At 42.1% G+C, this 25,707-nt stretch overlaps 2 protein-coding genes across 3 annotated transcripts in view; one reads left to right on the top strand and one right to left on the bottom strand.

The window, feature by feature from the left end:
- Positions 1 to 3,669, bottom strand: part of LOC117424748 (alpha-1,6-mannosylglycoprotein 6-beta-N-acetylglucosaminyltransferase B-like) — a 50,330-nt gene extending 46,661 nt beyond the window's left edge. The window contains exons 1-2 of the mRNA XM_058992224.1: positions 3,142 to 3,669; positions 379 to 491 (exon numbers count right to left, since the gene is read on the bottom strand). Of these exons, the coding sequence (XP_058848207.1) occupies positions 379 to 491; positions 3,142 to 3,212 (184 nt within the window). The 5' untranslated portion in view covers positions 3,213 to 3,669. The remainder of the gene's footprint in view (positions 1 to 378; positions 492 to 3,141) is intronic.
- A 17,199-nt stretch (positions 3,670 to 20,868) lies between these two features.
- LOC117424037 (butyrophilin-like protein 2) lies at positions 20,869 to 25,434 on the top strand. Of its 2 annotated transcripts, XR_009307731.1 has the most exons (6): positions 20,869 to 20,950; positions 21,054 to 21,149; positions 22,119 to 22,433; positions 22,791 to 23,066; positions 23,323 to 24,261; positions 24,901 to 25,434. XR_009307731.1 is itself a non-coding variant. In XM_058992222.1 (4 exons), the coding sequence occupies exons 1-4, from the start codon at positions 21,068 to 21,070 to the stop codon at positions 23,505 to 23,507; spliced, it is 858 nt and encodes a 285-aa protein (XP_058848205.1). In that variant the 5' UTR covers positions 20,899 to 21,067; the 3' UTR covers positions 23,508 to 24,400. The 2 variants fall into 2 exon arrangements, 1 of the variants encoding a protein (XP_058848205.1); XM_058992222.1 differs by lacking the exon at positions 24,901 to 25,434 and having other exon boundaries at positions 20,899 to 21,149; positions 23,323 to 24,400.
- Positions 25,435 to 25,707: the final 273 nt, after the last annotated feature.

The raw sequence follows: 25,707 nt of genomic DNA, 5'->3' as shown, positions 1-25,707 counted from the left end.
CACACCCCTTCCGGGTTCCAGAAACCGGCACTATTGATGCACAGGGGTGGCCTCCTGTCAGTGATTAATCAGTGACAGTGACGTTTCTCATGTAAAAGATGCTATAAACCTGTACATGTAAGTCCCTTGCCTTTCCTTTTGACCCAGTCTGTGATATTTTAAGTGGCAGTCCCCCAATATGAAGTAAAAAAAAAGATTTCAAAATAAAAGTGTGAATAAATAAATGCTCCATGTGCCGAGGTCTCCTCCCCCTTCCCTTTCATATCTGTTCCACACCATTCTTTGCAGTCAAACAGAAGCAACACAAACATACAGCGAGCTCCGAGCTGTGAGGGAACAAACAGGCTCACAGCCTGAAACAGAGCGAGAGTCAGCTACCTTCTGCACGGATGGTAAAGGGAGAGTCTCCCAGTCGCTTGGCTGAGAACTGCCCCCCCAGAGACGTCATTAAGAAGCACAGGCTGAAGAATCCGATCCCCACCACAAAGATCCTGCAAAAAAAAAAAAAAAAAAAAGGCGTGAAACAATCTGTTAAAGGCAAAGCGCTCTGAAATCTAAAACTAGAACAGTGAGCTCAACACCTGCAATTCTCATATCAGAAAATCAACGGCTCACACCCTTCTTTATTATCGGGGACTCCACGTTTTACATAAAATCTATTACCTTTAGAGTGTTACTGTTTATCTTTAGTTCAATTTTTTTTTTTTACTAAACGCATGACTGCATTGTATAATCACACTGTTGTTTTTGTATTTTAATGTTTAATGTGATTATTCTGCTGAGATGTATGTTTATATTATAGTTTCTATTTTCTAAAATCTTGTTTCCTAAATGGCAATGGCATTTGTACACATTTGTCCTGTGAAGGCTGACGTCTGCAGGGTTATTTATTGCTACCTCAGACAAAACATTCCTTTCTTTATTCACAGCTTGCCATCAACTAATATTTGCAATTTGCCCCATGTGTCAAGGGTAAGTGTGTCTAGATATAAACTATTGCTTTTTTTTCTACATCTCATGCTGATCATTTGTTAGTCCCAACAGTGCTTTGTTCTGTGTATGTGCTCCTGTCAGAAAGCTCACGGTGGATTGCTACAATGTCATTCTATGAAAAAATACACTTCAATAATTCTTACATTATTTCCTAAAGAGAGTGACACACACAGTAATGCTGGATTCAGTGAGATTCACAGCGCCCACTCCATCCTCGCTCCTCTACCCTGGAGACATGCCACACTCTTACCAGGGAGCCTCATTACATTTCAATACCTATGTATCATACTGTTGGGAGTGTTGTATATTATTAATTAGAAGGCCTGGATTGAACATAAAGTTGGGAATACAACTCCTATTTAACTCAACAAAAAGCATCAGAGAACAGCTGCTCAGGAAACAGCAATGCTGATATGATCCATCACAATTAAGCAACGTTGAAAGGAAAAAAAAAGAATGTTGCATTCCTGCCCAAGTCTTGTGTAATTAACTAAAAAACACAATAAAAAGCACAGTGTATTAGGTATTAATATAGTTTAAACTTTCCATTAAAATAAATCAGTAAAGTAAACAGGCTGCCCATTGCTGTGCAGAGAGATTGCTTGCAGAGATGATGATGGTGCAGAACTTCCTCACTGCAGTCCTTACAATTTATTCTCAATTTCACTTTCAAAAGGAAGGGATCCGATTCTAAAAGCCTGTGTTTTAAACTTACTCTAGATAGATAGCGGTCTATATATATAGATAGATAGATAGATAGATAGATAGATAGATCTCCTTTAATTGAATTCATTTGAAGCTTTTGAAGCTTTTTAACATGCACATTGGTTTCTGTTTAGAAAAAGCTGTTAACTTAGGGCTAAATGCCTTATATCCCAAACACTTCAGTGAGGCCCCATTGCTGCTAATTCAGAACCTCTCATTAGACCCTGAAATAACCTGGCTGTCAGTGAGATGTGTGAAATATTATTGAGTGAGCTGGGCAAAGAGACTAGCTGACTGCACTGATAACAAGAGCTATGGTGATGACCAGGGTGTTTTCAGAGACCCACAGTGCAGTAACAGGTCAATACAGGGTTATTTGAAAGCTCAAACCATTTTATAACTAGGTACCTTATAGGTGTTTAATTTAATGGCAGTGTAATTGGCTTCCTAAAGTGCTGATAGACACTACTGATCTCAGAGTTCTGGGAGCATCGGGATGTCACCACTAAGGCTGGGAAGACTTCTCTCATGAACCTGCTTTGTTCTGTGTGGGTGAAAAAAACCCTCAGCACTCATTAAGTGAGACTCCTGAAAGGAACTGAGCAGAGAAACTGAAGACACACGGTTAAGAGAAATGTAGAATTTAACTGGTGCTCTCAGCAAAACTCCAAACACATTGTGACATTACAGTATGGATTAGACAGATTACACAGCAGACTTATGTACGTATACCCAGGTGTGCATTGTCCTATCCACACTGTGCACAAAGCATTTAGTTATTCAGTAGTAGCAGTAACATTAACATCATCAAGAAAAGCAATAACACAAATGTACAGTTGAACAGCAAGGTGTTCTGGATGCTGTGGAGTTTTCTCTGGCGATTGGGCACATGCCCTACACAATGATGAGTCTAATTGTGATGTTCTGTGCCAGTATCACCAAGTCTACGAAGTGCCACTCCTCTTGTTAATATAATAGCCAGGTCTTTACTAACGAAGAAGAAAGGTAACAAACTGAAAACTCACTATTTTAGTAATTAGTAATACTTTTAAAAACGTACTATTACGACTGTAAATCGCCCTGGATAAGGGCGTCTGCTAAGAAATTAATAATAATAATAATAATAATAATAATAATAATAATAATAATAATAATAATAATAATAATAATAATCTGGAAACATGCCTACTCTTTGGTTTTGTGCATGCAATGGCAATTAAAGTCATTACATTTAGACAATGATTTATTCATTACCTCCAGTAAATGTTTTAACATTGTACTCTTGATGTATTTTGTTATTCTTCAATGCCTTACCTTACGGGACGGTACAGTATGTATTACTAACAAGCAACAGTCCCGCAAATATGCATGTCTCTCAAAACATGACACCCTCACATTTCCACATTTATCAGAATAGTTGAAGAAATGGAAGAGCGTGCTTACCGAAAAGGTTTGAACGTGACCAGGCATCTTCGGAACATTATTTTACCGTCTATGTGTGGAACTGCAACCATGTTCCGAGGTAAAGACAGACAGACCGACAGGATGCACGGCAGGTATTATACACCTTCAAGCCTTCTGTCTGCGGGGCAGATCAGCGCTGTCGTGTCAATCATTTGCAGAGGTCAGTGCTTCTTGGTTTGATAATATAATACAGTCCTCAAAAACGAGCTAAATGTTTAGCCACAATGTTTAGTTTAGTTTTTCTTCTAATATTACCCGTACCGGTGGGGGAGTACCCAATCTACCCCGCTAGTCTAGTGCAGCAGAAGAAAAACATCCACCACAGGTGAGGTACTCCTGAAAGCGGCTCTTAACCGCACGCTGGTGTGCTGCTGTCCAATCAACCCAACAGCAACTGCAACAGCGATACCCCTGCACACAAACTAGACCTTCCTTATTCCTCCGGAGCTCCGGTCCCGTGCTGGTTCCGCTCTTACTGCACTATAAACGATCCTTCTCCCGCGCACGCGAATGAAAGCGAGAGAGAGAGAGAGAGCGAGCGAGCGAGCGAGAGAGAGAGAGAGAGAGAGAGAGAGAGAGAGAGAGAGAGAGAGAGAGAGAGAGAGAGAGAGAGAGAAAGCGTAAGTGAGATGGGGATGCTCGTATTTAAATATAGGTACAGCCCCATCTACCCGCGTTGTTCAAGCTATTCCTTTAAATACACCACTAATACGGCTACCCCCTGTAATGCTCTCTACTCAATTATTACCACTGCAGTCAAAGTCCTACAAAAAGTGTAACATTTTAATAGAAAGAAAGAAAGAAAGAAAGAAAGAAAGAAAGAAAGAAAGAAAGAAAGAAAGAATTGGTATAGTAAATATTTGTGACAGGTCTGGAACTGTGTTGCTGCTGTACCTCTCGGTGAAGTCGGGGTTAAGTCATCTGACTCGCGTAACACAGGTTCAGCACCACGGACAGCTCTCTTACTAAGACTGCTGTAACTGTGCGGGTGTAGGGGGAGCCACCTGCTGGCCATCTGTAGGAACTGTCGAGTTGCTCTCCACAGAATCAACTAAAAAATCAATAAAAACGTTTGTTTAACTAGAACGGTAAAACAGATCCATTATAAACGAAAGCTACCAGAACACAATCAACCATTTTGTGATTATCTACCCGAGATTCAGTAAGAGCACCGGGGTAATTTAAAATCCTTACATAAATCAACAGCTCTGTTAATTAGACCCTGGTGAAAATCAGCAGGCGAAGGCTTCCAGGAGGCAGGAATGCAGAACAGCTGTACCTCTTCTTTCAAGCCTGGGCTGGACCTTGGAGACAGCAGATATTATGAGATGTGTAACGGTACAGGCAGGGTGATATTATGAGGCGTGTAAGGGTACAGGCAGGGTGATATTATGAGATGTGTAAGGGTACAGGCAGGGTGATATTATGAGGCGTGTAAGGGTACAGGCAGGGTGATATTATGAGATGTGTAACGGTACAGGCAGGGTGATATTATGAGATGTGTAAGGGTACAGGCAGGGTGATATTATGAGATGTGTAAGGGTACAGGCAGGGTGATGTTATGAGATGTGTAAGGGTACAGGCAGGGTGATATTATGAGATGTGTAAGGGTACAGGCAGGGTGATATTATGAGATGTGTAAGGGTACAGGCAGGGTGATATTATGAGATGTGTAAGGGTACAGGCAGGGTGATATTATGAGATGTGTAAGGGTACAGGCAGGGTGATGTTATGAGATGTGTAAGGGTACAGGCAGGGTGATGTTATGAGATGTGTAAGGGTACAGGCAGGGTGATATTATGAGATGTGTAAGGGTACAGGCAGGGTGATGTTATGAGATGTGTAAGGGTACAGGCAGGGTGATGTTATGAGATGTGTAAGGGTACAGGCAGGGTGATATTATGGCCTCATTTTTAAAGCTCTGTATTTTGATATTTTGCAGTTGAAAACAGTTCAAGCTTTACGAAGGTTGTGTAAACCCTCAGGGCTTGGTCTGCCATCTCAGCCCAGAGCAGAGGCTCAGTGGTGAGAGGACTTGCACACCGGCACTGTATGAATAGGATTTATAAAGCAGTCAGCGGTGATGGTAGCCAAATCACCACAGTCATGCATTTATGACTGGAATTGTCCAGTAGGCCTATGGCAGTTCAAAAAAGGCTGTCGGTCATAACTGGCTGAACAAAGCAATCCAAGTCCATGAAAAAATCAACAATGTTTCTGCATGACCTCCTCCTAATTCCATCAAGGGTGAGTGTCATACACTGCTCATGAAGAATGATAAGCCACAGTAAATGAAGGACCTCACTGCTCATGAAGAATGATAAGCCTCGGTAAATGAAGGATCTCACTGCTCATGAAGAATGATAAGCCACAGTAAATGAAAGATCTCACTGCTCATGAAGAATGATAAGCCTCAGTAAATGAAAGATCTCACTGCTCATGAAGAATGATAAGCCTCAGTAAATGAAGGATCTCACTGCTCATGAAGAATGATAAGCCACAGTAAATGAAGGATCTCTCTGCTTGACAAGCAGCATGTACAAATCATTCTAGAAGTGAGTATCGTGTTAGCATCCTTAATTTTTTTATTGTTTAATTACTAAAGCCTTCAGAGAATGAATGTGGTTGTTTATCACATTCCTCATTTTCTACCATCATTCTCCAGGCAGTAAATAGACAATAAAACACACAAACACAGGTGTGCCAACAGCTGTCCCTTCATTGTGGACTTAATTACACAGCCAAGCTGGCTTTGTTACTTTACAAGAGGCAGTGTGGATCAGCACAGAGGAGAGACAAATTCATTTTTATCTCCTGTGTTCAGATTTTTCCAGACTAGAACTAATTCACCGGAGTCCCTTTCTTTTAGCAAAGGTTATGATTTGATTTAGAGCCAAAGCAATGGCTTTCTGTTTAGTACAGGTGCAGCTGAATCAGAATACAAAGAAGTAAGCAAATTGCTTTGAAATCCCACAGCGTATTTCATCCCTGTGTTCTGTGGAAAGTGATTATGGACTTGGAAAAGAAGGTGCCGTACCAGACAAGCTGAGTGTTTAAATGAGCAGTTTGATCCCTTGCCTGGTGTGATAAACATTGTCACTTTGTCTCTGGGGAATCTGTGTTTGCCAAGATGGACTTTTCTGCAGCTGCTGAGCCAGTTTAATTGTGCTTATTATACAAGAAGTTTTAATGTATCTCTAAGGCACGGCACCCAAATCCATTCTTGCTATTTTTCTTTCTCTAAACATCTTGTTACAGTAGACCCTGAGGTCTTTCTGCGTCCCTGTTTTCTGAAGAGTCCACATCACCAGACAGGCCCTTTGCTATCGGAGCCCTGCCAGTCACAGCCTGGATGCTGCTTGAATTCACTGTTCTCTCACAACCCACTAGGTCCATGCAGCATTGGTAAGCATGCTCCAGTATGTCTATTCTTTAGAAATAAATGGCTCCTTTGTCTCTCAGTGTTAGTAATACACTTAGACACATGTTTCAAAAAGAACTATTTGGTAATTTAATGATATTAAGATAAAGGCTTAAATATATTACTAACTTCTATTTTTGTACTTCTGTATAGATACAATTGCTCATCAAGTTTACAATGGGGTCCCAGGGGTATAGTGGGCCACAAACTACCCCCAAGCAATGAGATACCAAGCAGACTCCCCCTCATCACCCCCCCCCCCTCATCACAGCCCCATACCAGCAGTGTCTGCCCCCCCCCCTCATCACAGCCCCATACCAGCAGTGTCTGCCCCCCCCTCATCACAGCCCCATACCAGCAGTGTCTGCCCCCCCCTCATCACAGCCCCATACCAGCAGTGTCTGGACCCCCCCCCCCCCCCCATCATAGCCCATACCAGCAGTGTCTGGACCGCCCCCCTATATGTTTAATGATCTCTCTCTCAATAAAGGGGCTGCTGTTGACAATTCATCTGGAGGCGAGGGAATAAAAGAACAAGAACGAACTGCGGAATGAGATTTGCTGTGATTCACAGAGACGAGGCGATGCATGACTGGGACTGAAGAAGAAACGACAAAACCAACCTAAACTTCATTAAATGAATTGCAAAATAAGCACGACAACTGTGGCTAATAAAAACTATTAGACAGAATGCAAATCAAAAGCTCTCCCGAGGGAGAACTCGTCCTTATGTTTTAAACTGGGCTCTGATGGATGAACAGCGTTGGGATTTACCATAAATAAGATTTAAAAGCACAGCCAGGCACTTTTATAACCAGCCTTTTAAAGGAAGAAAGCTAACGGAACATTATTAGCACTTATCCTAAGTGAAGAAGCTGTCTGCATAGTGTATGGATTAGGCACTTCCAATGAGTGAGGCAAAGTGGGAAAGCATGGAATAACATGACGTGTGCGTGCAGGTTTGCAACCTGTAGTATAGAACTGGGAGACAGATCATTTCACAAACTCTTCAAGAACAGTCTTTTAATGGGAGTCCTGTACGGCTCCTGGAATGATCGCTGAAGAGGTGACTATACAGAATTCCACATTGCAATGGTAATGCTCCCAACACTTTCACACAGCATGCGAGATGAAGTCATTTAATTAACACACTGACTCCGCCAGATCTGCACATCAAGGACTAAATAATTTAATATCTGAGAAAAGATCTGTTCTCAAACTGAAGAACAGAGAACTGCATGGGCCAGACTGCTTAGCCTGTCCGAGGGGCTAGCAGTGCCAGCACAGTGACAGTGGAGTCTCTTCATGTGCCACGCGGTACAGGTCAACACAAGGAGCTAGATGGGTTAGAACCAAGCTTGATAAATGGCACATAATGTTGCACAACAAAAAAATGTAACTTCCATCGTTGAGTTCTAAAACACTGAAGTTTCAGCACACTCTTCAGTCATGGGTCCTTTTGATTTTCAGTTGCTTCAATGTAATTCTACTTGCACTCAGTATTCGAATGCTGTTTGCTTGGTGCGGCACATTGATTAACAAGTTCTTCAAAGGAAGGACTAAGAGCAGTGGTTTAGCTGCAAGTAACTGACAAATAGATTGAAGCAAATGAAAGTATCTGCGTTGGCTGAATTTAAAGGACTAGCGCAGCTATGACATTTGCAAAAGAAGGCAAGATAAAACATTCAGGAAAGAGAATAGCGCTTTTGAAATAAGACACCGCCACTGTGTCCTCAATGTCAGAAATGAATAACTGGACGCTATTGTATGGCAACAGCTTTATCTATTTTACACGGTCTCGGATACACCTCAGATTCAGAACTGGAAACCGGTTCCCCAGTGCAAAGAGAGCATGCATGTCTTTCATTAACAAAGCCCTGCCGTTTTTCTCTATATGAGACACAGTTGTATATGATGTATAATTAGCTGAACAAACTCTACGAAGTGTGAAAGTTCAATGATACACCATGCCTTACATAAACTGGACAGACATTGCTGATACTTATCCTGTATCTATCAGACCAGTCGTGGACCTCTAATTCAATCCAGTTCAAATCCAAGCAGTGGGTTAGAGTGTGAAGGTCTGCAAGATTCTTACTGGAACGCTGAAACCCTCACTGTGTTCCAGCACATCTGTATGGCTACAGATTAGGTTCTGTTTTATTTGAGACAAAATAGCAGCATCAAAACATGTTAACCTTATAGGTCAGCTACACATATCCCAATACACATAGCCAAACACATCACACACCACAAACACACACATCACACACACACACATCACACATCACACACACACACACACACATCACACATACACACACACATCACACACACATCACACATACACACATCACACACACACACACACATCACACATACACACACACACACACACACACACACACACACACACACACACACACACTCCCTGTGATGGTCAATTCTTCTCTGTTGTAAAATGTAGAAATGAAAAACTGGTCCCCAGCAAGGCAGTGTGTCAAAAAGTGCTGCTCTGCTCTCCTGCTCCACCGTCTCCCCTCACAAAAGTGATTAAAAGAATAAATCATCACGAAGCCTCCTCTAAACTCTCTAGGTGTCCTGAGGAACATTTGAGGGTTATCACTTAGCGATGTCAGCGTTTTGTATTTGTCTATTTTTACTCTTGTAAGATGATTACAGTACTACAGAAGAGGCATCTGCTTCCACCCTGGGGATTGAGCAACTGGAAGGCACCTCACTTCCATAACCACACTGCAGGCATCATTCCTCACACAACACAGCTTTCCTCTTATCAAAACACAGCGTTTCAAAAAACACACACATCAAATCAGTGAGAGACATGTTAGGGAGGCCCATTGGGGTCTCCTGTCTGCTTATGAATTGCATTGCGATGTATGGGGCCCGCAAATGGAGGCATCAAAACAATTCACAGGGGTAGAAAACTGCTTGAAAACACAGGTAGAGCAGGCTGCCAAAACAGCACTATGAGAATAAATAACCCTGGAGATGCTCTATACTGAAACAAGACCACAGTACTATCAGAATAAATAACCCTGGAGATGCTCTATACTAAAACAATATCCAATCTAGTCTGTCGGGACTCACGCTGTGCATTTCCATAAACTGAAACGAACAGCAGAAATAAAATCCCTGCCTGAGCAGACTGATGTGCAAGCAGAACAGGGGCGTCCCTCTGCTTCTGAGCTTCATCAAGAGACTTGCACAGACATCAATTCTCTCAGCAGGACCCGGATACTACACGATGGGGGTGATGCACTGTGGCCTGTGTAAGCTTAAGAGCAATGCATATTACTCAACATGCATACATATATATATATATGTCAGAGGAAGGCCAGCAAAGTCCTCTTGGCGCACAGGAAAAAAAGAAAAGTTTTCTGAGAAGGAGCTGAGAGTCCTTACGGCTGAGGTCACTCAGCATGAAATGGAGTTGTTTGGAAAAGCCACAGCCAACATCAGTTATGCGAGTAACCTTAGGAAATGATATGTATTGGCTTATCCTTTTCTGCAGGCAAAATTCTTACATCACATTATAATGCTTGCGGCCGCTTAGTATCCAGATCCTACCCAACTCCATGCTCTTTTCTTCATTCCAACCGAGTTCTCAATTACATAATTGAACCCTTAATTTAACTATTCATTAGCTTAATTAGACCCTTTTAATTGTTTTCAGCTTAGGTGGAGATTTCAAGTTAACTCTACAATTTTAGAAGTAACTTGAAATCAGTAACTTTCTAGGGGCTGAGAACAATTAAAAAGGTCTAATTAAACACATGATTAGTTGAATTAAGGGTTCAGTAAAGCAACTGAGAACTCGGCTGGAATGAAAACCAGGAGACACAGTGGGTCCGGAGGATCAGGACTGGGAAACCTGACAAAGAGAACACTTGAATGTATTCTGAGAAGAAGATTAGTCATGCAGAGGCTCTGTCTGCACTGGAGATTTCAAGCCTTTCTCCGTCTCTGTCTCTCTCTCTCTCTCTCTCTCTCTCTCTCTCTCTCAGAGAGTGACAGGAAAACACCAACATCCATCAAACCCTGAGAAGCCTGTAGACTCTGCCGATAAGATAATGGGCTGCTAACATCATTAGAATTATTATTCAGCGATCAACCAAAGCCGAGAGCAGCCCAGCAGACAGCAACCCCCTTGTTAGCCTGAAATGGAAGTTAAATGAAGCTGGCATTTCCAGGTTATTGCCTCCACTGTCTCCATTTCCAAGCCTTTTGATTCTGCTCACAGCCCTGCTCCTGCAGAGAGCCAGGCTTCCAGAGGGGAAAGGCACATGCGCTGCTGCTCCTGATCTGTATAGAATTGAAGTGACGTTTAACACTGGGGGAAACGCTGAAGTGAATTTCAGTGTATTTTGTAACCCTATTGGTAAATGACAGAATGCATTATGTATTCCAAATATAATGCAGTCCAGCACTCTGTTTGCTATCCATTTGAAAAATGTTTGCACTGAATATAGAAACGAATTTGAACAGATTGCACAGTATTTGCACCCTTACATCCCAGTGTGAACATCAGCAAACTGTTTGTGATTCTACCAAGAGGCTGTGCTGACAGCATTGCACGGGCCATCCTTCCACAGAATCACTTGATTTCCACACTGTTATGTAACTAGACGTTCTAAGTTTTATGATGGTGCTATTCAGATATTAAAATAGGTGCCTATGTTTCTTTTTTCTTTAATAACTACGATGACAGATTTTAATAGATTCCAAATCGTATTGTAAAAAAAAGTTTCAAGAAAAAATACTCCTCTTCTTCTGTTTCTAAAAACAGTGAGGTACAATAGTTTATTGTATTATTATTTTTCATTAAGATATTCATAATTGATAGGTATTTTTAGTTTGCACAGTTTCTATTATTTATTTTTTGAACCAATTTTTTTCTTTAAAGCAATAAAGTAATCCACAATATAATAAGATGCTAATAAATGGTATTGCAGATAATGAAACGTGAACACAAGTCAAAATTGCACTTTTGCACTTTCACAAGAGCTCTGTCTGAATGATCTGTGGTTTCAAGCTGTCTCTACGCATGAAAACAGAAACACAGAACACCAATAAAGCCTCATGCTGTGTGCTTCACACCTTGATCCTTGTTACCAAGGCAACTAGACAGCCAATCCCTCTCCCTTATGGTTACTTTTCTAAGTGAGTTAGAGCAGAGTCTTCTGGGTGAATGCTCTGAGCCTTGATGTAGAAATGTGCTTCCTGCTGTTTACCACGCTGCCTGAGCCAGCGCTATGCAGACATGCACAGTAATGTGGCAGTTTGGCTTTGAAACACGAAGCGACAGAGATGGGATGTGCAAGAATTCAGTATAGTGGCTTCAATTAAGGAATATATATATATATATATATATATATATATATATATATATATATATATATATATATATATATATATATATATAATGTGTCATTTCTTACCCGTTTAAATATTATTTTAGTGGTGTTCTCTGTAATTCTTCACTATGGTTTCTACTTAGTTCAATATTTACAAGGTTTACTAACTATTCCAGTGGAAATAAAAATCCAACAACTGTGTCTGCTTCTGAAAATACTCCGTTACAGAGGGGGCCGAAATCACGAATGCACCTCCCCCTAGTGTTAAGTTATAAAAATGACATGTCTTCAGAAATTCAGCTTGTTGGAGTCTTTTCAGAATCAGCCCTATGGTTATAAAAGGACATTAGATAAGAGGTCAGGTCAAGAAGGATCTAAATTGAAACAACAGCGCATTATAGAAAGGTGCTGGATGAAGCTTCTAGCTGTGCAGGACACACACTGACTTCTTCATTCCCTGGAGCAGGCTTGTTTAATGAAGCTTCTAGCTGAGCAGGATGCACTCTGACTCCTGCAGGTGATCCCCACCTTAAAGAAGAAACATAGAAAGTGTCAGTAAAAGAGACTTCAGTATGTTTAGTGGGGCTTGGTTTTATTAAATCTGCATGGAGATTGTATTAAGCCAAGCTGTGAGCACTCTGCGATGCACCTGAACTCATAATTACATCCATCATTATAATAACAGGTTTGCTCTGATTAGAAAGAGGTCAGTGAAGCGAGACTGACACATTACTGCGATACTGTCACACCTTCCTTTACAAAATAAAACTCATCACGTTGTCCAAATACGTTCAATTAAATATAGCAGTGAAAATTGTTCATTTAGAATTTCTTTCCCATTAAAATGATTGTGGATTTCAAAGAAAATCCTGCAACTACAGCCTCAATCAATGCCCTCTAGTGGCCAATAAATCTCTTACCACTGCATTTATAAATCAGTAATAGAAACCAGTTTGTGAAATACAACCAACCATGTTGAAGAGAATTACATGCAGTTCATTTGTCCAAGACTCCGGGACATAAAGAACCCACAGCCTGTATCAAGCTCATCTCCTTGACTTCTGGAACTACGCCAAGGAAAGCAGGAAGATACACTGGTTAACTGATAGGAGCCAAAGCCTTGGGTGTCTGGTAATAATGTGCAAGCACACTCCTGCTCTGTCTGCATCTATCTCAGACCTGATCAGAGAGATTGAGATGCACAGTCCACGGCAGTTCTTTAGTTGTATTGAGCTGCAATGCACTCCCTGTGTTCGACGTGTTTTATCATCCTCTCTGTGATAACAGAACAGCAGCTATGAGAAGGTGCCCCCTGTGTATGACGTGCATGCCTGAGTAGCCACAGGGTACATTCCTTCTAGAACAGGCGCCTCTTGCATTCTACCCCAGTGAAGGCATCACAGTATATAGCAATGGGTATCGTGTGTGAGGTAATCAGGCACATGGAGATCAGTGAAGGTGTGGCTGCCACCAAGCAAAGTGCATCATTCTACAATGCGTTCTCTCCTTGTCCATGCTTTTTCAAAGACAGAGAAGTCCCTGTCTTTAGTTTGAATAGGGGCCCCAGCGCAGTAATCCACAGGCTTCGTGATGCCTCTGCCAGATTCACAGCACAATTAAACTGGAGGATCCCTGAAGACTTCGTCTGACAGCTACAATGTGCTGCAGTAAATTATAAATCCGTTGCTAGTCTAATTTGGGGTCCTAATCCATTAATTACTTGGTACCGGCTGAGCTGATATGAATCTTTCATTAAATTAACAATATGAAATGAAAGCACTTTCATAAATGACTGAGTGAAGCTGCTGTACTCATATTGAGTTTTGAAGGTTGTTGATTCTGTGCACAGAATCTGGGATTTCAATTGTGCCTCCGCTGCCCATAGAGCCCATTTAAAGAAGTGCCCAATCAGCATCACCGGTGCAAAGAGGAGATGACACTGAAACTGCAAAAAGAGCCAATGAACATGAGCTTTTAAGGATAGCAGTGGCATAATCAAGATTCAATCCCTGAACCTTGAACATAATCTTTGCATCTCTGAAATCTTTTAGTGTGTGTGTGTGTGTGTGTGTGTGTGCGTGTGTGAGTGTGCTTCTGCATGCATGTGTGTGGGTGGGTGTGTGTGTGCGTGAGTGTTTGTGGGTGTGTACATGATTGTGTGTGGGTGGGTGTGTGCGTGTGTGTTCTATATGGGGTCAAATGGTTTCAATCAGAAGTCTTTATTAAAGGCTTTATTAAACACTGATATCATATTAGAGGAACGTTCCACACAGGTTCAAAATGACATCTCCTAAACACTTGTATCTGTAGACTAAGCACTCACTCAGCCAGCATTTCTAGAATGAAATCGTTCTCAATGAATGAAGACTCAGGTGAAGCAGCCAGAGATGTATCAACATCCCAAATGAACAGTGACTGGTGAGGATTGTTATCACTGGCAATGCACTAAAGGGTTTGTTTCTACATTAGGTCAATAAAGAAGAAATGCATCCGTCCCAACAGGCAGGAAATGAAATAAATGAATCTGACTTGGCAACCTGCCTGTGAAAGGGTGGCAGTTGATCTTGTCTTTCCCTAAGATTTAACATCTTCTAAAACAGATCTGAAAAGGAGAGCTGCCTGCAGAATAGCAAAGGGTACCACTGGAGCCTCCAGCCCTGCTACCCTACCAGGACTATCCCTCTAGCCCTGCTGCCCTACCAGGACTATCCCTCCAGCCCTGCTACCCTACCAGGACTATCCCTCCAGCCCTGCGGCCCTACCAGGACTATCCCTCCAGCCCTGCTGCCCTACCAGGACTATCCCTCCAGCCCTGCTGCCCTACCAGGACTATCCCTCCAACCCTGCTGCCCTACCAGGACTATCCCTCCAGCCCTGCTGCCCTACCAGGACTATCCCTCCAGCCCTGCTGCCCTACCAGGACTATCCCTCCAGCCCTGCTGCCCTACCAGGACTATCCCTCCCCGCCCCGTCATGTGCTGTGCACTGTGGCAGTGAAAAGACAAACAGACGAGACTGGCTGCTTCTTTCTCTACAGATACAGCCAAAAGTTTTGCATCACCTGGAATTTTAGGACTGAGACATAGTTAAAAAAAAAAAAAATGAACATAATTTAGATCTTTTATTTAACCTCATGTAATCAAAGACACAACAAAATAATATCGCAAAAGATTTTGTTAAGTATATGGAAAACTACAAAGCGACATATAATTCAATATGTTAACGTAACATTATTCAGAAGGTTGCATCCGACTTTATGAAGCAAAATTCTATAGGGTGATGCAAAACTTTTGACTATAGCTGTATAATGTTGAGAACAAACCCAATTTGAAAGTAAAGATCCTTGACCATTTAAAGTGAAACTAAAAGGACATCACCCAGTGTTCCAATAACATGGTCTTGCTGTGGACACAGCCAGCGTAAAGCACTGGTAATGCACAATAATCACACGGAAAGCCTGGGAAACGGGAAAATAAAATGGTACTGCGGAAGCATGCAAGCAAGCAGCGATATTAACATGCAAACTGGTCCAAGCCTCACTGTTAGAAAACAACACGCATGCATGCTCCACGTGGGAGGACAGTCATGGGTCACACTGGGGTTCCATTTTCACAGCAAGACAATGAGACCTGCTGTCCTACCTGTGTTAGACACGCCTGCATGCAGCCCTGAAGCTGCTATCTAATTGAACACAATGTCCATTCAAAGCACACCAGGCTAGGCTGATAACAGAGTGGAATCAGAATGGGTCGGGGGAGGAGGAGCATCGCAATTACAACATGCAGGTCTTTTGTTTTCATTTCATTTACAGCACTGAGATATAATTAGCTCACACTGTGGATTGCAGTGGTTCCACGTGATCTCTGTTTGCATGCAGTGCCTCAGAGGGGATACTGTAGGGTCCAGGCTCTTCTAAATAGCTTTGACTGATGATGTCAGACACAGTTGCTATGGCAGCAATTTGGACTATTTCATTTTGGTAAATACGACCTTTATTTGTGGCCAACATCCTGCAGGGCTAACAGCCAGCTCTTTCAGGTTGGACAACCATCTTTCAGGATCCATGGAGCTAGCAGCCAAACCTTATACTGCAGGATTCATTCCAATCTCCCATTAGTTGCCGTAGGAACGGTTTCAGGTCCCATATGCAGATATTTAAGACACATGGCCAACCCCTCTAAAATTCAATTATATGTACACCTCCAGACTAGATATCCTCCCATCACAGTAATAAACACCTTTTAATGCCAATCGCCTGGGGAGTGGATTACTAGCTGTGATAATGTTTCTACATCTTCATGATATTCATAGCCCTTGGACCAAAGGTTATGTAACGCTGCACACGTTCCATTGCTATCTTCTCAGATGTCTTGGTCCTGTTTTTTAGAGGTTACGGCTGTTCCTTGTAAAAATGCAACAGGCATTCACGATGCACTCTAACATTTATTAAATCATTCCTTCTGAGTCCAGTCTGTGTCTAAACGAGTCGAAGACCCAGAACTGTGAATCTGGATACTGTAACTTTAAGTCCATTGAAAGATTTATCCCCAACGCTGCTGATTTTTCAGTGACCATAAAGCTGCAGCCCAGCCTCCCTGCAAGTGTTCTCTTTTTATCAGCTATGAAGACAATGCTTACATCCTTTATGACAAGTGCAGTGGAACAGATGCTGTCCACTGAATTGAAAATCCTTGTTTTACTGCAGCTTGGAATAAACAATGCAGCAATCCCAAGGCTAGAACACTCCAACTTAGGGAAGCTAGAAAGAAAAGTCTAGATTTAAAACGTCTTTGTTTAAACACAGGCACACAGATACACACGTATAGGTGTAAGACCTAGCCATGCAGTTCCATCGCTGTAGAATGGCATGATTCTATTTATGTTTTATAGTACTGCGTATAGTTCTACTATAATGTGAAAACTCCAGTCAATATCTGTTCTATTAAGCCTGTGATGTCAAAGGGCAATAGTGTTTTATTGACTGGCTTTGTTGGCGTTGGCAGAAACTACTTCTAGTCATTTTGTGGTTTTCCAAAGGGGTGAACACAGTTCCTATATTCTGGAGTTGCTAAATAAGTGAAACCTCCATTACAGATCAGGGATACAAATCGAATCAGACCCCAGTCCTAGTTTCATTATGTTATGGATTTTTGTGTTGTCAATAACTCAGCAGTTTCAAATGTAATTTTACTGAAATGAGTGTTCTTGGAATGGGGGGATCAGTATTTATGAACATAAAAAATGGGATTTAAAATTGTGTTGCATTTTTATTTTGAACATAGAAAAGACTGAGAGTAAAGGTTAAAACATGTTGCTTTTAATTAAAAATGAAATCAGATAGAAGCTGCAGAGCAATGGCTATGAATGAGTAATAGTAATAATAATAATAATAATAATAATAATAATAATAATAATAATAATAATAATAATAATAATAATAATAATAGATACATCACCTCCTCTGCTGTGGGCAGAGTTAGTTGCTGTGTTTGCTTCAGTCTGGAAGTGGGTTGCTGAGGTGGGAGTGTGATGACGGGAGACTGGTGATCAATTTTCATGACTTGAAGTTTTCGACAGAGGAATTCAAATAGCATTAAGACATTTCAAAGTTTTCCAATTAGTTCGAGCCCGCAGGGAGCTGGGGGCTGCAATGGAAAGGGTGACGTTCTGGAGCATTGCCACAGTAAAGCTAGGAGCTGCATGAGAGTCTCTGCCTTGCAGGGACAGCGAGGCGCAGAGTCACAGTCAGGGTGTCTAACATGCTCCTGGGTGCAGAGTCACAGTCAGGGTGTCTAACATGCACCTGGGTGCAGAGTCACAGTCAGGGTGTCTAACATGCACCTGGGTGCAGTGTCACAGTCAGGGTGTCTAACATGCACCTGGGTGCAGAGTCACAGTCAGGGTGTCTAACATGCTCCTGGGTGCAGAGTCACAGTCAGGGTGTCTAACATGCTCCTGGGTGCAGAGTCACAGTCAGGGTGTCTAACATGCTCCTGGGTGCAGTGTCACAGTCAGGGTGTCTAACATGCTCCTGGGTGCAGAGTCACAGTCAGGGTGTCTAACATGCTCCTGGTTGCAGAGTCACAGTCAGGGTGTCTAACATGCTCCTGGGTGCAGAGTCACAGTCAGGGTGTCTAACATGCTCCTGGGTGCAGAGTCACAGTCAGGGTGTCTAACATGCTCCTGGGTGCAGAGTCACAGTCAGGGTGTCTAACATGCTCCTGGGTGCAGAGTCACAGTCAGGGTGTCTAACATGCTCCTGGGTGCAGAGTCACAGTCAGGGTGTCTAACATGCTCCTGGGTGCAGAGTCACAGTCAGGGTGTCTAACATGCTCCTGGGTGCAGAGTCACAGTCAGGGTGTCTAACATGCTCCTGGGTGCAGAGTCACAGTCAGGGTGTCTAACATGCTCCTGGGTGCAGTGTCACAGTCAGGGTGTCTAACATGCTCCTGGGTGCAGAGTCACAGTCAGGGTGTCTAACATGCTCCTGGGTGCAGAGTCACAGTCAGGGTGTCTAACATGCTCCTGGGTGCAGAGTCACAGTCAGGGTGTCTAACATGCTCCTGGGTGCAGAGTCACAGTCAGGGTGTCTAACATGCTCCTGGGTGCAGAGTCACAGTCAGGGTGTCTAACATGCTCCTGGGTGCAGAGTCACAGTCAGGGTGTCTAACATGCTCCTGGGTGCAGAGTCACAGTCAGGGTGTCTAACATGCTCCTGGGTGCAGTGTCACAGTCAGGGTGTCTAACATGCTCCTGGGTGCAGAGTCACAGTCAGGGTGTCTAACATGCTCCTGGGTGCAGAGTCACAGTCAGGGTGTCTAACATGCTCCTGGGTGCAGTGTCACAGTCAGGATGTCTAACATGCTCCTGGGTGCAGTGTCACAGTCAGGGTGTCTAACATGCTCCTGGGTGCAGAGTCACAGTCAGGGTGTCTAACATGCTCCTGGGTGCAGAGTCACAGTCAGGGTGTCTAACATGCTCCTGGGTGCAGAGTCACAGTCAGGGTGTCTAACATGCTCCTGGGTGCAGAGTCACAGTCAGGGTGTCTAACATGCTCCTGGGTGCAGAGTCACAGTCAGGGTGTCTAACATGCTCCTGGGTGCAGAGTCACAGTCAGGGTGTCTAACATGCTCCTGGGTGCAGAGTCACAGTCAGGATGTCTAACATGCTCCTGGGTGCAGTGTCACAGTCAGGGTGTCTAATATGCTCCTGGGTGCAGAGTCACAGTGATCATCCAACCAGGAGACCCGCCGACTGCGCAACCCTGACCCACAATAACCCAACCCTCCTGGTAGTTTAATATCTAAAATACCTTCCTGTGAGGAATCACTATCATCATATCTAGGATTAGGACTCGATTCTTTCTCAAACAGACTAGTCTGCATTGAGCGCTTCGAATCACTGCAAATACTAACTGCAAATACTAACTGAAATGATGAATTGAAAAGCAATGTTTCTATCAAGGACTAGGTGTTACTAAAGCCTGGATTTCCTCTTGAAAAGCTGGTGGAGAATAAAGACTTTCCTATTGAAGTTTAACAGTTGAGCAATCAATGAAACACTTTTAGTAGCCTGCTAAAAGTACAATCAGCTTTCTATTGTGTGCAGAGCAATTCCTTCGCTCTGCAGGCTCCAGTGTCTAATAGAGGCAATGCTTTCTAATGGCCACTTGGTGTCAGCAGACGCAGAGTGAAAGAGCCTGGGAATACGTTCTGCTGTGCACACAATCCAACACAGTCCTTACACTTCCACTTCCAGCTGCACAGCACCTCTCCAGGGTGAATAAACTCTTACTGCTTCTTAGCGGTTCGGGCGCCGTAAATAATTTGAACACAAATAACATATTTGTGTGAAGCTAATGTATGTTCTTAGAAGTATTGTACAACAAGATGTTCTTACGTGAAGACTGGGCAATTTGTGTAATCTGATTGTGATTGCATTAGGATTGCGATCTAGATTGATGTGCTGCTAGTTGAGCAGTAAGTGGTGCTGCCAGCCGTTGTCGCTGTTCCACATTCCATTCCTCCCACTTGTTTCCACTTGCCCACGTAAAACTGTTCCATTCAAAGTGAAAGCAACTCTTATGAATACATTGTTTTGAAATGAATTGGTTTACTAGAAATGATAACAATCATCAGGACTTAAACTCGAACTCAATGTCTGATCAAAGTTCAGACAATAAATCCTATTTTATACCATTGTACTGCTCTACCTTTCATGTTTGTCCTTATCTTAGGCTAACAGTCATTAAGTGATACTGGAAACAGAGACACACACTCGACTGGCTGTTCTGTGGAGGACTGTAGTTTATTGCTGGTTTAGTATAAAGTGTGACCGTTGATATTGCGTCTATAATACTGTATGTGTTCTACTAATTCTACAGCTGATACTGTTTCGGGGGTGTCTTCAAGCGCTGCTATTAAAAAACAAACACGGAAAGACATCAAATTCAGTAAATCGGTTTAAGGATCCTGCCAAAGTTACTAAACACAAGAGCAGTTTTGTGGTAAAGTGATAATATATGAATCTAAAGGAAGAGTCACTGTAGGCCTCACTGAAGACACATTCAAACTACCTTTTCTTTTGGGGCGAATTCTTAAATCTCACAAGTGCAGCAAACTTTTCACTGAGGCAAAACCTTGGTAGCCATTACTGCAGCTATTTTACACAAAAATGTACGCTTACCTCAGTTTAAACATTTCAGTTCAAGTATTTTTCTGCTATTAGCAGAGCTAGACCTTTTTCTCTGCATTAATGTGGATTGGGAAAGTTGCCTTCTACTCTCAGGCTATCTTTCACATTCTTGGCAATAACAAAAGCGTAATTGCTTGTCTTTGCCTGTTAACTTAGGAGTACAAACATCTTCAGAAGTGTGAACAGGATAAATGGGAGGGGCATGTCAGGAGCACCCTTTGCTTGGAACATACCAGCAGGGTTACTGTACCTCTCTGAAGATCACCAGACAGGAATTCTGTACCTCTCTGTGCATAAGGTTAGCATTTCTGACAGTAAAACGGAGCAGATTTACTGGTCTTGTTTGTTCAGGAATATGCCATTTTAGAACTACAGCTACAATATTGTAATCTGTATTGCAGATAAGGTCCAGACAATGGCTCGAATGGAAACGAGTGATTGGAAAACAAAGTCCTTGTGCCTCCTGTCCTTTCTCTACATTGCTTCCGCTGAGATGAGTGAGTAGAACAGAATTGAAGTGGGCTGTACACTTCATTAAAGAAATGCTCATAGTTACTTTGGAATTGAAAACAAGTGTTGGTCACGTTACTGAAAAAAAGTCATTTATTACTCGTTACTTCAGAAAAAACGAATATAATGTCCTGACTTATTGCTTCATTAAAAAGCACAGCGTTCTATTGCTCGTTATATTAGTCGTTGGTATATTACTCTGTATATTTATTTCTCTTGTCTTGCGAAACAGTCGTTTAACTGTATGTCTGGCAATTCATTTATGAAACGTGTCAAACAAGTTTTTAAAATGACTGTCATAAAACAAACAAACACACTCTGAACAACGTACTGGATATAGCAAATTGTAATCATTACAATACGTATGACTGTGCGCAAGTCATAAGGAATATAAAAATTAAAAACAAGTTACACAGAGGCTCTTTAGAAGAGAATAGTGAGCGTTAGCTGGGAAAAATTGACATAATGTAAATAAAACATTGTGTTAGATAAATGACTTAACGTAATAGATACACATGTATTTTGTAGATACATACTTATGTATCAATACTGAAGTATTTTTCGTATGCATGCAATTTGAGTTCTTAAAAGAGTACATTCAGACAAACTATTTTAAACATTTTGTTTATAAATCTAAAGAGTCTTTGTTGAATTGCATCAAAAGGATCTTATGTTACTGAAGTAACCTGACTGCTGAAACAGAAGTATTGTATAAGAACATAAGAAAGTTTACAAGTATATGCAGGTAACACTGAATGGATGTTTGTATGGATTGTTTTCAGGGGGGTAACAGACTCGATTTTTTAAAAGTTAATTTGGTTATAATCTGGATTATAATATACTTCTAATACAGATTCTACTTTGACTCAAGTTGAAGTGGGAAAAGTCTCCCACTTGCATGAAGCTTTTGCATTGTTTTAAAGCTGAGTAAATGATATCTCCTGTTTGATTTGCAGCTCTGATGGAACTGGAGCTGAATAATTCAGTGATCGCACGATACAACGAGAGCGTCCTTCTGCACTGCAAAGCCGTGTCCAAAGGAAACATGACCCTGCTATTGTTTGAGTGGTTACGCCCTCCGAACACAATCCTGTACAAGTTCAGAAAAGGGCATGAAACCCAGCACTCCCCACGAATATCCTGGGTCAAACAAGGGTTTGAGGTCTCTCTTACGATTAACCAACTGAAACCCTCAGACGAAGGGAACTACACATGCAAAGTGAGGACAGGGCATGGAATGAAATTTAAAAATGTCACGGTGGAGCTGGAGGGTGAGTCTCAGCTGGGTTTGTCTCCAATGCTTTTCATGAAGATGAAGTGAATGTCTTGTGTATTTGGTCCGAGCAGATCTCTTCTCGTTCAGTATTCCCTGCTGCAGTCGTTTAATGAGCCCTTTCAGACCCACTGCTGTGGTTCAATCCAGAGAAGCTTGGATGGAAGCGTATGTGACGTGCTGCTTCTGGGGCATTGATACACGTGTTGTGCATTTATTTCTGTCACCCAGGTCAACCCTGCTTTATTAAAAGTGGTGTGACATCGCATAGCCCACCTGCATGACACCGGATCCCGACCTGGGTAGAGCATGCCAGTGTGAAAGAGGCTTTAGATAACGTTTCTCTTTCTGTTAGCCCCCTACAGTGATTCCTCACCCGATTGCATGATCCAGGTGAAAGAGCTCACGTGTGTTTTCTCTGGAGGGTATCCAAAGGGTGAGATCCACTGGTTTGACGAGGAGGGCAACAATGTAACGGACCGTGCTTCCAACAACTGCAGCGAGACAGGAGAGGGTCTATTTAACATCAGCAGCTCCTACCACATAGGAAACCATTCATCCCATTCCTACAACTGCTCCCTGTGGATTCCAAGGTCTGCAGGTTACTCAGCAACCAAGCAAATCTCTTCAGGTAAGTGTGTTCCAGACAAACACATTGGAGTAATATAGATACAGTATCAGACAATAGGGAAGCTGTGATGCTCCTAATCCTACAATATCTGTATGTTTGGAGAAGTGCTTGTTTTTTTCTATATAGGGAGATTTGGAAATAAATGAATTTCAGCACATCCATATTTGAGCCCACATGACTATGTAGGATCCCTAGCAGTTTGTGAGCAGTCTTGTCTCTCTCTGAAGCTGGAGGCGTTTTTTCTGTTCTATCCTAGGATGGAATTCCTGCGCTCAGGCAAGTCTCTACGGAGCGAGCTCCAAGAAGGGGTTAACGGCGGCCCTGCTTGTATGGGGAGGCTTGCTTTGTGGGATTCTCATCTTCACAGCCTTCACAAATAAACACAAAGTGAGGGACTGGTTTTTAGGGCCTGTGTGTGGCAAAACACATCTCAGAATTTGACTTTGTACGCTTTCATGCACTGTAAATAACTTTTGATATATATTTTCTTGAAATAAATTGTGGTATGTATATTTGTGATCTTGATATTCTGCATTTCTCAATAAAAGTGTTTTCAAATTGAATATTACTAGGGCTGAGTTTATTAACACAAACAGCATGGCAGTAATTATATTAGAAATGATAAGTTCTATAGATTGACTGTACTTTATGAATGCAATCCTTTGTGTTTCCAATCTATAGAGAGATGTCTTACCCAGTTGTTATTCGTGTAAAAGTGTGATTTTGTAAACCCACACATATACAGGGTACTGGATTTATATACAATTGTGACAGAAATACAATGATTCTTGGTTGTAAATCTCCCTCCTGACCTGTGAGGGCACTAAGCAGCAAGAACAAAGTTCCCTGGGCGGGCTGGTCTGACAGTTCTTTCCCAGGTTTCAAGGGAAGTCTGTAACACTATAGAAGTTAGATCAATCTGTAACACTTTTGTTTAAAGAAGTTATGAATATTTAATATTAAAAAATAAATAATGACTCCCAATCTCTTGCATCTGAAAGAAGCAAAACATCAATACACAAGTGAGATGAAAACAACACACTGAGTTCCTTGTGTACTCTCTGTGTCTGTGATCTCTGTGCAGCTCTACAAGGATCTCTCAGCCCTGCTCAGACAATTCCATGCTGCTCTTTGCCATCTCCAGAGCAGTGGCCCTGTTCCTCATTCTCATCACCCTCATGCTTTGGTAAAGTTCGTAAGTATGACCACATGTGATAGAGACACTAGAGAAGGAATATGCACAAATGTTGCCGATATTTGAAATGGAAAATACATTCAGGTCTGAATTAGACACTCACACTGCAAGCTGCTTGATATTAAAAGATAAACCCCTCATAAACACCACAGTCCTTCATTCTGATAAGTGATATTTTTCTTCTCATTTGCACTTGTCATGGTGATGAAGTCTATCAACATGTGAATTATGATTGCATCAAGCTGGCAAAGCAGCACAATGGTTTTTTTTTAAACACAAAAGACGGTTCTGTAGTCTAAAATCCATAAGAACAAAAAGCTGAAATGTGCTTAATATTAATTTAATAACCAGTCCTGAGTGTTGATTGGGCATCACAAGCTTGCTGGCTTCAAAGCAACCTGTTGGATAACACTAGTATTTTTTTCTTAGCCGATATTTCCTGATGGTCTGAGTAATCACATATGAGATGAATACGTTTGTGTGTGTGTGTGTGTGTGTGTGAGAGTGTGAGTGTGTGTGTGTGTGAGAGTGTGAGTGTGAGTGTGTGTGTATGCGTGTGCGTGTGTGTTCTTACCCAACACTAGTGTTTTCTTGTATGATGGCACCAAAGTGAGAGCTTGATTTTCTTTCTTATTTCAGGCTCAGCGGTGCTGTCGCCCCCAGCCTCCAGCCCCGGTCCCAATATATGAGGTAATGAGGGAGGCTGTATGGTCCAGTGGTTAAAGAAAAGGGCTTGTAACCAGGAGGTCCCCGGTTCAAATCCCACCTCAGCCACTGACTCATTGTGTGACCCTAAGCAAGTCACTTAACCTCCTTGTGCTCCGTCTTTCGGGTGAGAAGTAGTTGTAAGTGACTCTGCAGCTGATGTATAGTTCACACACCCTAGTCTCTGTGTGTTGCCTTGGAAAAAGGCGTCTGCTAAATAAACAAATAATAATGACAGGGCTACCCTGAGGGGGCGCTGTGGACCACTTCAAGGGACTGGAGAACACCCACTATGCCAGCCCAGTGACGATACACACTGACTTCAAACTCTATTCCAAAGTGGACCCCCGCTGATGATTGGGTCAGTTCTTTCTGAAACACGCCAATGCTTATTAAGGCTGCTGGACTTATTCTCCCTATTCCTTGTGTATGGTATAATGGATAACTCAATGAACAAAACTGATTACATTTTACTTAATGCTTCAAATGTAAATGGAGAAAATGAATGCTTGCCTGTTTAATGTGATGTCTTGCCACTCCGAATGATTCCTGCAAAAGAGAAAGTGAATGTATGGTGTGTGACCATTACTATGAAAGCGTACAGTTCTCAGTAATAGAGTAGTTTTTTTAAAAGGGAAAAGTTATTATTGTTTGTTTTAATATAAATGGATGTATTTAGTGGGAATGTACAGTTCTTATTTGAAGGTTTGTTCCAGGGGAGGAGGAGTTAGCCAGAGGAGG

This window comes from Acipenser ruthenus, chromosome 19, assembly GCF_902713425.1.
Source record: "Acipenser ruthenus chromosome 19, fAciRut3.2 maternal haplotype, whole genome shotgun sequence".
NCBI lineage: Eukaryota > Metazoa > Chordata > Actinopteri > Acipenseriformes > Acipenseridae > Acipenser > Acipenser ruthenus.
The sequence above is the reverse complement of the archived record's forward strand: the minus strand, read 5'-3'. Positions and strand labels throughout refer to the sequence as shown.